This window comes from Carassius gibelio, chromosome B18, assembly GCF_023724105.1.
Source record: "Carassius gibelio isolate Cgi1373 ecotype wild population from Czech Republic chromosome B18, carGib1.2-hapl.c, whole genome shotgun sequence".
NCBI classification, from domain to species: Eukaryota; Metazoa; Chordata; class Actinopteri; order Cypriniformes; family Cyprinidae; genus Carassius; species Carassius gibelio.
In genome coordinates, this window is record NC_068413.1 from 27,787,526 (window position 1) to 27,799,856 (window position 12,331).

Genomic DNA, 12,331 nt, shown 5'->3' on the forward strand with positions numbered 1-12,331 from the left:
TGATGCAAAACTGACATATAAAATCCATCTCCAACACAGTTTTTTATACTGTCCAACAAATGCAATGATACTTTATATTATTTTACTATAGGAGTGCTGGAGAGAGAAGAGAGTGGAAGCAGTAGCTCACTGACCAAAGCCAAAGTTCTCTACAGGTCCTGCACTAATGAGAGTGAGTATTGATTTATTAAAAACTTATATAGCTCAGGTTTAAAGGGATAGATCACCCAAAAATAAATATTCTGTCATTAATTACTCACCCGCATGTCGTTCTAAACCACCTCCGTTCATCTACGGAACACAAATTAAGATATTTTTTATGCTTTTTTAGAGCTCTCTGACCCTCCCGTAGACAGCAATGTAATTAACACAATCAACATCCAGAAACATATCAAGAAGATCGGTAAAATAATCCATGTGACATTATGGATTATTATGGCTGCACCACATGGATATGCTGTTTACATCGTTTACACTTTGATCTATACATAAACAACGTAACCATGTGGTGCGGCTGACATGGAACAGCATATACTGTTTACGTTCAGTGGATACTCTCCAAAATGGCATTAGTGTTATGCAGAGGAGACAAATTGTTGAATAAAGTTTTTTTGTTTTCTTTTGCGTACAAAAAGGATTCTAGTAGCTTCATAAAATTACGGTTGAAACCCTGATGTCACATGCATTATTTTACCAATCTCCTTGCTATGTTTCTGGACTTTGACGATTTTTGGGTGAACTATCCATTTATTATTATGTCTTCATTAATTGTCAGAAAGATTATGTTATGACTCTGTCCATGGAAGATGTCTTATTCAAACCAATATGCATCTCTTCAAATGAGCTGCCAAACATGAGATTCATAAGAGATTCTCAACAAACAAATTCAAATTTCCACAACTTCAGTATTCACTGGATGCTTAAATAATGTTGCATTACTTTAATATTTTCCTGACAGGCGTCATTGAACAGAGAGGTGGGGCGCCTCTTCTTAAAGTGCTGCCAGATGTCTTTGAGTGGCCTATAGCAATGGACGATTGGGACACCACCTACGGTAGGAAAAAATTTCTCAGTAGATTTTTATACATGTGCCCAATTACCTCATAAGTACTTTATATCCCATTTTCCCCTCTCTCATCTCCTCTACAGGAATGAATTGGAGAGCGGAAGATACCATAGCCAAACTGAATGAGAAATATGGAAAGCAAGTCCTAATAAGCTTTTTCATTGGCACAGATGACAGAGACTCCAATGCGCACATCATTCATGTAGGTGTGCGCATCTACAGACTACCTCTTTTCTCTTTTACATACAAACACAAATGCATGTTTGCTTTTGGTGAAAACACTTCTCCACAGGAAAAAAAGTGTATTTTAAGTCGCAAAACTGCATAATTGCTTTAACCAAACATTATCCTTGTTTATTGCTTTGTGAGGTTTTTAATTGGAGTAAATTTTACAGTTTAAATGGGGTGGCATTACATGTGCATGTGTTGAGTTTTCTATTAAGAATGAAAGAGTGATTGTCTCTTGGTTTTATTCTCTGTGCCAGTTTGACCAGCCAAGTCTTGGCCTCTCCTCAAGAGACTACTATGTTTGCACGGGACCATATGAGGAGGTAAGAATAGCCTGTTAAAAAGAAAGGAACAGGTGGATTTCAGGTGGACAGGTGTACAAACTCATCCTCGTGCTTTTATCTCCTTCTCTCTTTCTTCCCTTCATCTCTCTTCTCCCTGCTAAAAATATGAGCTTAGTAATTAATAATAATTAATTAATTAATTAATTTTCTGTCTTAGGCTAGTCTAACCAATGGACAAGAAGGGTCTCTAGTTGTCTGTATTTTTCTACAACACATTTTATTTAGGAGTTACAGATAAAACAACCCATATTGGATTTTCCCAGACCACACAAGCTAGAAGTGAAAGATAAACACAGTCCATCTCCTAAAAGATCCAACAGTCTACTCAATTAAAATAAGATAATTTGCATATAATTTCTTTTGAAACGTCTCTCTTAGACTGGAGTGTTCAGACTCAGTGGACACAATCTGTTATCATCATTAGTTATCATCAACTGATCATTATTCAGGTCAGACATTTAAGTCCTGTCTGCCTTTATTATGTTCCAGGCCTGGCTAATTTAATGCAATAAAGAAAGCTAGAAAGGGTCAAACAGATAAAAATACTTGGACCAAAATCTTGTCTCTGTTTACATTTTGAACTTATTAAGATGTAACTTTTTGCAGGAAAAGCAGAGAATGATAATTTCACAGAGTGCCCAAATGCTTCCTTAACGACTGGAACCCAGAATCTGGCTACTATCCTAAATGAATGACGAAAATATGAATGCTAATAGGTACTAAATTTAGCACTCATGTGTTTTCAATGTGTGTTTTTCTCAGGCCTGTGTGACATATGAGAACTTCATGACTGACTTGGCAAAGCTTATCCGAAAAGAGCGGCGTCTGGAAGTCAATGACACTAATATCAGGCAAGAGGTTGCCCGGATGATGATGATGGAAAAGGAAATTGCTAATGTAAGCATGGAACACTTCTAAAATTAAAACAATAACCACTCTGATAAAATCTACTGGTGTCTTATAAGTCCTGAAACACTTTAGCAAAATTAACACCTTTCAACCTGTTGGAAAGGTTAGAGTAACTGCAGTATTTGAATGTCACCAGATGTTCAGTAATGCATGTTGGAACTAGAGCTTAGATTCTCTGCGGGCCGGGCCGATATTTCCCGCCACCGTCCTCAGGCCGGGTCGGGTCGGGCCCTTGATAAAGCACGTCACGTGTCATGCGCAGCGTCTCGTCCACTCGCAGTCTCGCATGCGTGACGCATCACACCTGCTGTGCGCGCTGTAGCCTACTATTCAGTAGATTAAGTGCAACATGGAGCTTGAAGAAGCAAAGAAAAAAAACAGGAGAATAAACTTTGAGCAAGTTTGGAGGAAAATCGGAGGTATGGAAACATTTTAAACTAGTCGTGAGGAGTGACAAAATATGTGTTGGCTTTGTTTCATGCATTAAATGCGCCACACACACACCGCCCCTGGTTATAACGGGCCATATATTAAAAATGGTCGGGTTTAAATCGGGCTCTGGCTCATAATTACAGTGAACGTGTCGGGCCGGGCTGGGCTCGGACACAACATGCTCGGGCTCGGGTAGGGTCGGGCTTGATTTGTTGGGCACGATCGAAGCTCTAGTGTGATATGCTCAGATTTTCTGTTTCTAGTCAAACTTCTGGCAGCAGCATTCTGAATGAGCTTTAGCTGTCTAATGGTCTTCTATAGAAGGCCGGTGAGGAGACCATTACAATAGTCCACCCTGCTGGTGGTAAAGACATTAACAATTTTCTCTAAGTCTTGACGGGAAACAAAATATCTAATTATTGCAATGTTTTTACATGATAGTATGCTGATTTAGTTACTGCTTTGACATGACTACTGAAACTAAGGCACTCAGGCATTCAGACCCTGATGTGACGCTAAGCAATTTTCTGAGCTAAACTATTTTTACTATTTACACCTAATATATATATATATATTAGTTGTGGGCCGTTATCGGCGTTAACGTGCTGCGTTAACGCGAGACTCTTATCGGGCGATAAAAAAAATATCGCTGTTAATCTATTCTCAAAGTTGGGTTGGGAGCTGTGTCTAGGCGAGCTATGATGACTTTCACCTTAATATTTTATATAACCGACTGGCTGAGGCCAGCCTAAAAAGATGCTCAGGACAGTTGACGGGCCACTGCTGCGCATCATCACGAAAGCTTATCTTTTTCACATGTTTTTACGCCTTACCGCTTGTCGATTTAAACATTAAAACATCCAAACACAAGACGCGGAAAAGATGAACGGAGTAGCTGGTTACTGGTGTTCGGTGTGCACGAGAGAGAGAGAGAGCCGCGTATCACGAAAAGTGACACTGAACCGAGCTCTCTTCTGCGAAGAGAAAGGCGTCTCAAAACACTTGAACATCGAATTTGCTTATTTTTGCTCTTGTGCCGACAAATACATACAAAATATGTCAAAATATCCACCTTGGAAATTATGCTCGAAAAAGCAGTTATTTTTTAAGTGAAAAGTAAACAGTTGAGGAAAAAAATGGGATGTGTATTATATTGGATGCGTTCATCGTCTCTTAAAGTGACCGCGCCTAATTTAACTACTGGCTGCTGTAATGTTAATCCAAGAAAATGAAAGAAAATCACTCACTGCTCTTGACTGAATTACTTTGTAGTTCTAACAGTCAAACCAAAAATTATTCAGACACACGGTATAATTTTTGATATATATAGCAAAACTGTAATAATGTGAGAAATGTTGAAGGTGTCTGAATAAATGTAGGTTTGATTGTATATTTCATTTTTACATTGAAGACTATCCAGTGCTATTTTACATTAAATTATTTGGTTTCTGTACCTTGACACCTAAAAACTTAAACATTGGTGTGAAACAGGCTTAATGTAGTTTGCACCTTGTGCAATGTGGAATTAGTTTACAGCTTTTTCAAGCACTTTGTGATGCATTTTGGAAACAGGAGATGAGCCCCCCTCTAATGCACCACCTAGCTTGATAAACCCCTTCTCAAAGACTTACTGTTTGTCAATTTTATTTGGGTAACACACATATTCTGAATGCCTTCGGCAGAATTCGAATGAGCCATTTTAATCTAGATTAATCTAGATTAATTTCAAGATCACAGTGAGATTAATCTAGATTAAAAAAATTAATCTATGCCCACCACAAATATATATATATACAATAAATAAAGACAACACAGACTAGCCCTGATACGGAGATGTAGCAAATATGGCTGCCGAGTGAACTTTCCTTGAAAGGGATGTCAACATAACAGAGAGCTAAACACTCTCGTGCAGTGTATGTTTCATTCAAACTCAAAGCTGAAAGACGCTCTTGTGCAGAAAGGCAATACATGCACGATTGCGATGATATATGTTTTATGTGTTTTTCAAGTGATCTCCAAGTAATAAATAAAGTATCTGAATAATGCAGTGCTAACTGACATAACATTTACTGTATGTGGTTTACATATGTTTGTGTGTGTGTGTGTATGCGTGTGTGTGTGTGTGTGTGTGTGTGTGCGTGTGTATGTATGCGTGTGTGTGTGTGTGCGTATGCGTTTTACTGCAAAAGTAAAAGTTAGTTTAAAGCACTTAATTAATGTCTATTAATGTATTAACTAAAGTAAGGATTTGTAAGTACTTTATTACTTATTATAAAGTTTTATTGTAAATTGCACAAAATACCTTAATATTCACAAAAACAAAAACATTAAGTAGTTCCAACTAGAGCTTTGATCGGGCCCAACAAATCAAGCCCGACCCTACCCGAGCCCGAGCACGTTGTGTCTGAGCCCGGCCCGGCCCGACACGTTCACTGTAATTATGAGCCCGAGCCTGATTTAAACCTGACCATTTTTAATATATGGCCCGTTATAACCAGGGGCGGCGCCAGATTTTTTTTTTTTTTTTTTACCGCAGGTGCTGCTGTAGTACGGGGGAGCTGTATATATTGTGTGTATATATATATATATATATATATGCGTGCCGCATTTAATGTATGAGACAAAGTCAACACATACGTTGTCACTCCTCACGACTATTTTAAAATGTTTCCATAACTCCGATTTTCCTCCAAACTTGCTCAAAGTTAATTCTCCTGTTTTTTTTCTTGGCTTCTTCAAGCTCCATGTTGCACTTAATCTACTGAATAGCAGGCTACAGCGCGCACAGCAGGTGTGATGCGTCACACGTGAAGTGCTTTATCAAGGGCCCGACCCTAAATTTTAGGATTGATTTTAAAGTACTTTTACTCATATATATTATCTCTCAATGACCTTTATCTAGGACCAAAATATATTGCAGATATGCTCACTGAATATAAACCTAACAGACCACTCAGATCATTAGGATAGAGTCTGTTAGAAATACCAAGGCTTCACACAAAACAAGGGGAATCTGCTATTTGTTATTATGCCACCCGTAGTTGGAATCAGCTTCCAGAAGAGATCAGATGTGATAAAACATTAGTCACTTTTAAATCAAGACTAAAAAAATCATCTGTTTAGCTGTGTATTTATTGAAAGAGCACTGTGCTCAATTATCTAAAATTCATTTTAAATAAATTTGTAAAACATTTTCAAAGTTTTTAAATTCAGCAGAGAGCTGAAAACAGATACGTGCAAGTTAATTTGCGATTCATATTTCACATCTGAAAGAGAGGTGTATGAATGCATACATGATGGATGATCTTAAGATCAAATTTGGGATGGTTTCTCTGCAACGTTTTATATTTTATATATGAGGCCCCTAATCTCTGATACTGGCCTGATTTCAGTCCCTTCACTCTGATTGCATGCTCTGCATGCTTCTCTTCTCTGGTCTTCTTCCCATCCTCCTGCCTGGTTTGGCCAACAACTTTGACTGTTCTACCTCTTGGGGCATAATTCTCTCCCTGCTGGTTGGAGCTGTCTCAAGATTGTCCACTCCTGTGCTGGGTGACCTTGTGTGTTTTCAGTAAATCTTTAATTCTCTCACTGTGCATTTGAGTCCCTTCCTGCTGACCTTGACACTCTCGGTTGCTTATAAAAAATCAAGTCCTATCTAAATACATATTTAAACTCAGTAAAATCTGAAATGAACTACCCCATAAATGTTGTTTCTTATGCTCTAATGGTATTTAAAAAGTTTATTTCAGGCTAGACCAGCTAATGCGCATGGGCATCAAAACATGCTTGTGCGCATTGGCTCAACTAGTCTCAGGTTTTTATGGGAACAGAAGTTTCCAATGGCAGCTGCAACAACTTTACCAATCCGCTACTGGCTCTTTCATTTTGAAGGTGGGACTAATCCACCATAGTGTGAGTTGCAGTTCCTCTTTGGGAACTCGAGCTGCGTCGTAGCGCTTTTGGGGAACGCCTTTGGCAAGAACAACTCTGAATATCGTGTGCAATCAGTTCAATGGAAGAGCGTGACGTCACGGACGGGGTGACGTAGCGACCAGGAAGCTATAAAGGCACGTGCCACGCAGCTGGCCTCAGCTTCGCGTCTTTCAGCAAGCGCTCTGTGTGTGCATGTTCATAAGTCTGTCTTTTAAGTCTTATTTACTGTTGTCTGTCCAGTTCAGTAGACTAAAATGCCTAAGTCCAAAGCAAAGACTAGACATTTGAAGGGCGAAACCAAATCGCGCTATAAACTGTGTGTTCCTCCATGCCAGCGCTACATCACGGCTGGAGACACACATGATTTATGCGTGGTTTGCCTGGGGTCGAAGCACGCTGAGTCAGCCCTCGAGGGAGCTGACTGTCCGCATTGTGAACGATTGCCAATGCGGACGCTTCGATCCCGGAGGGCTCTCTTCGAGGAGGGAGCCTTCGCCAGCGTTCCCCGCGGCTCTGGCCCCTCTTCTGCTGAGGCAGAGCGGCTGCTGCACTCGTGGGGTTCGCAGGTGGATCTGGCAGAGGGAATGGAGACGGGCCAGTCCTTATCTCCTTCCTCATCTGCTAGATCAGGCGCCCAAACCCTGGGATCGGAAGCACGCTCGTCGGTTTCTTCCCCCCAGGGCGAGGGGTCGACACTCCACCTCTCTTCGTCTGATGAGGTGGATGTGGAGACAGTTGGTAGGGATTCGCCACCCCTTTCGCCCCAGTATGAGGAGCTGCTGGAGGTGGTTACTCGCGCAGTCGAGAAGTTAAAAATAGACTGGCCCCCACAGAAAAAACATGAACCGCAGAGAAGTAAACTCGATGAGCGGTATCTCAGGCCCAGACAACCACCTCCAGCCCGGAGCCTTCCCTTTTTTCCCGACCTCCATGACGAAATAGCGAGGTCGTGGAAACACCCATATTCCACCCGTCTCTTCGGCCCTGACTCACAATATTATGGAAACGTGACAGGGCTCGATGAGCGCGGTTACAGAGCGATGCCACGGGTCGAACAGACGCTTGCGGGCTATCTGTCACCCGGTTCGGAATCGTCTCTGAAGGCTCCGGCCTTGCCTACAAAAGCATTAAGAACAACATCAGCGTTAGTGGGCAAGGGCTATGTGGCAGCAGGTCAGGCAGGGGCGTGCCTTCACACCATGGCCGTCCTTCAAGCATATCAGGTCGACCTGCTGAGAGATGTAGACGAGGGAGAGGGGATCAAGTCCGACGATATTGCAGAACTTAGACGGACCGCTGATCTCTCCCTCCGCGCCACCAAAGAGAGCAGCCTTGGTGGCCGCGGAGAGGCATTTATGGCTGAACCTGTCCCAAATAAAAGATCGTGACAGGTTCTGCCTCCTGGACGCCCCGCTCCAAGCCTCGGGCCTGTTCGGCGACACAGTCAATATTGTCGTCGACAGGTTCCAGGAGGCCCGTAAGCAGGCGGCAGCGTTCCAGAGTTTCCTCCCTCGTCGCTCTTGTGGGTTATCTGGACGGGAGATACTCATGCCACTAGCAGGCTCCTCATACCGTGAGGCTCAAAAGCAGAGCGTCGCCACTCGTGCTCCCCCACTCGCTCTGAGTCGGGGGCTCCTAGATTAAAATCTGATCTTCGTACAGTTATCGAAGCTAGGAAGCCCTCGACAAAGAGGTCCTGACGCCAGTATCTCAGTGACCTCGAGGGTAGCCCCTACGGGGTCAGAGCGGTATCCACCTCGTTATACGGTGCCCGCCTCTCCCCGGTATCCTCTGGAGGCCGGTCTGCCAACCCTGCCGGTGCTTCAGGGCGCAGCGGTCTCCCGCGAGCATCCCTCCCAGTTATTTCCGCCCCGTGAGCGTAGCGGAGCTGGGAAGCTCGCCTCCCCTTCGGGGGCCTCTTACACCAGAGGTCAGTCTCGAGAGACTGATTCCCTTAGTACATTTTCGAGCAGCGTGGAAACTTCTGCCAAATGTATCTCAATGGGTCCTGCACACAGTAGAAAGAGGCTATGCTATTCAATTCGGCCGTCCACCGCCGAGATTCAATGGGGTTACACCGACAGTCGTCGGCCCCCAGCAGGCTCTGGTTATGGAACAAGAAGTGAATACCCTATTAAGGAAGGAGGCCATCGAGGTGGTCCCTCCTCTAGACAGGGAATCCGGGTTTTACAGCCGGTATTTCATAGTTCCAAAGAAGGATGGGGGGTTGCGTCCGATTTTAGACCTACGTCAGTTAAACCTCTCAGTTATGTCACTGAAGTTCAAGATGCTTACTGTCAAACAGGTTGTAGCTCAAATCAGATCCGAGGACTGGTTTGTCACAATAGATCTCAAAGATGCATACTTCCACATATCCATCCTTCCACAACACAGGAAGTTTCTGAGGTTCGCTTTCGGGGGCAAAGCTTATCAAGATCGAGTACTTCCCTTCGGCCTTGCACTCTCACCCCGCACGTTCACGAAATGTGTAGATGCGGCTCTGGTACCCCTCTGTATGCAGGGCATCCGCATTCTAAATTATATCGACGATTGGTTGATTTTAGCTCAATCAGAGCAGATGGCGGTTCGACATCGAGGTGTCGTTCTCGCCCATATGGGGGAGCTGGGTTTGAGACTGAATGCCAAGAAGAGTGTACTTTCTCCAGTTCAGAGAACCACCTATCTATGCGTAGTATGGGATTCGACCACGATGCAGGCACGTATGTCTCCTGCTCGGATCGAGTCGATCCTCACATCAGTCAAGAGAGTCAGAGAAGGCCAGTCACTCACTGTGAAGCAGTTTCAGAGACTGTTAGGGCTCATGGCAGCTGCGTCCAACGTGATACCTTTTGGTCTCCTGCACATGAGGCCCCTTCAGTGGTGGCTCAAGACCAAGGGGTTTTCCCCGAGGGGAAATCCTTTCCGAACTATTCAGGTCACGCGGCGATGCCTTCGTGCCTTAGACATATGGAAGAAACCTTGGTTCTTGAATCAGGGCCCGGTGTTGGGAGCTCTTGGTCGCCGTGTAACGCTAGCGACAGATGCGTCCCTCACCGGTTGGGGTGCGGTCATGAGTGGCCACCCTGCCCGCGGTCTGTGGAGCGGTCGCCATCTGACATGGCACATTAATTGTCTAGAAATGCTAGCAGTATATCGAGCTTTAAAATATTTCCTCCCAGACCTGAGAGGCTGTCATGTGTTAGTGCGCACCGACAACACAGCGGTAGTCTCTTATATCAATCACCAGGGGGGTCTGCGTTCACGCCCCTTGTACAAGCTGGTGCACCAGATCCTCCTGTGGTCCCAGGGCAAACTCCTCTCGCTAAGAGCAGTGTATATTCCTGGGCGATTGAATGTGGGAGCAGACATGCTGTCGAGACAGGGGCCGAGGCCCGGGGAATGGATGCTTCATCCCGAGGTGGTGAAGCAGATATGGCAAATATTTGGCAAAGCTCAGGTGGACCTCTTCGCGACTCGAGAGACATCGCAATGTCCCCTCTGGTTCTCTCTAGTTCACCCAGCTCCACTGGGACTAGATGCCATGGCACAGACTTGGCCGAGGCTTCGTCTGTACGCTTTTCCCCCTATCGCTCTGCTCCAGGGAGTTCTGGCGAGAGTACGCCGGGACGGGGTCCGTCTGTTGTTAGTAGCCCCGTTCTGGCCGGGCCGAGTATGGTTCGCAGATCTGATTTCTCTCCTCGACGGCTCTCCATGGCAGATTCCGATCAGGACAGATCTACTCTCTCAGGCGCAGGGCAAAATAATTCACCCTCGCCCGGAGTTGTGGAAGCTGTGGGTGTGGCCCCTGAGGGGGCACATCTGTTAGCAGCTGGTCTCTCAACCGAGGTTGTTGAGACCCTACTCCAATCCAGAGCTCCCTCCACGAGGAAACTGTACGCCCTGAAGTGGAAACTCTTCACTTCATGGTGCAGAGATCGCCACCTTGACCCTGTTAACTGCCCAGTTGGTACAGTTCTGGAGTTTTTACAAGCTAGGCTCTCTGCAGGGTTAACCCACTCCACCTTAAAGGTGTACGTGGCGGCCATAGCTGCTTACCACGTCCCTTTCAATGATCAGTCACTGGGTAGACACCCCCTAGTTACACGTTTCCTCCGAGGTGCACTGAGGCTGAGACCTCCAGTACGGTCCCGTATTCCCCCATGGGATTTGGTTGTGGTGTTAGAGGCTCTCTGCAAAGCTCCATTCGAGCCAATTCAAGAAATCTCAGACAGACATCTGACACTTAAGACTGCCCTATTACTGGCTATTACCTCTCTAAAGAGAGTTGGAGATCTTCAGGCCCTCTCGGTGGCCCCTAACTATCTAGACTTTGCCCCTGGTATGGCCAAAGCATTTCTTTACCCTCGAGCGGGTTACATTCCTAAAGTTCCCTCTGTCACACCACAACCTGTCATACTGCAGGCCTTCTGTCCTCCTCCCTTTCGGGAGCCAGACCAGGTGAAGCTAAATTGTATGTGTCCAGTGCGAGCACTGGACGGATACATCCACAGAGCTGCCCTGTGGAGAAAGTCTGACCAATTGCTTGTATGCTATGGTCCTCCTAAAAAGGGTTCTCCTGCCTCTAAGCAGACCCTTAGTCGTTGGATAGTCGAGGCTATCAACGTCTCCTATGAGTCCTCTGGTCTTCCCCTTCCTTTGGGAGCCAAGGCTCACTCTACGCGGAGTATGGCTGCCTCTAAGGCCTTTTTAGCAGGTGTGTCCCTCTTTGACATCTGCAACGCTGCGGGGTGGTCCACGCCCTCTACATTCGCCAGATTTTACAATCTCGATATGCGAGCCGCTCCTGGCTCTTCTGTCCTCTCGTCCTAAGCTGTGCTCTTCGGATACACACTAGGCAGGGCCTTGGTAGTCTGGCAGCGTTGGCACATCGTTCCCCAAAAGCGCTACGACGCAGCTCGAGTTCCCGAAGAGGAACGTCCCTAGGTTACGTATGTAACCCTAGTTCCTCGAGGGAACGAGACGCTGCGTCGCCGAGCCATACTCCCGGCACCCCTGCCTGCGCTTGCTTCCCTACTCGAAGCTGAGGCCAGCTGCGTGGCACGTGCCTTTATAGCTTCCTGGTCGCTACGTCACCCCGTCCGTGACGTCACGCTCTTCCATTGAACTGATTGCACACGATATTCAGAGTTGTTCTTGCCAAAGGCGTTCCCCAAAAGCGCTACGACGCAGCGTCTCGTTCCCTCGAGGAACTAGGGTTACATACGTAACCTAGGGACGTTTTCTCTTAAGTGCTGTTTCCGGGTCCAAGCCTCAACTCACTTCACTTGAGAATACTACCTCAGCAGCTGTTTATGAGCACTGTTTATTCATATTAAACATTTTAGCTAAACTTTTTCAAATTTACCGTGTACACTACAGTCTCCATGCTCACAGCATCCCTAATTTTTATATTTAT

The 12,331-nt window shown here is 45.3% G+C and overlaps 1 protein-coding gene across 2 annotated transcripts in view; it reads left to right on the plus strand.

The window, feature by feature from the left end:
• Positions 1-12,331, plus strand: part of LOC127977374 (neprilysin) — a 52,012-nt gene that overhangs the window by 21,109 nt on the left and 18,572 nt on the right. For both annotated transcript variants that reach the window (XM_052582250.1, XM_052582251.1), the window contains 5 exons: positions 92-172; positions 959-1,054; positions 1,150-1,268; positions 1,552-1,617; positions 2,401-2,535. In XM_052582250.1, the coding sequence (XP_052438210.1) occupies positions 92-172; positions 959-1,054; positions 1,150-1,268; positions 1,552-1,617; positions 2,401-2,535 (497 nt within the window). The remainder of the gene's footprint in view (positions 1-91; positions 173-958; positions 1,055-1,149; positions 1,269-1,551; positions 1,618-2,400; positions 2,536-12,331) is intronic.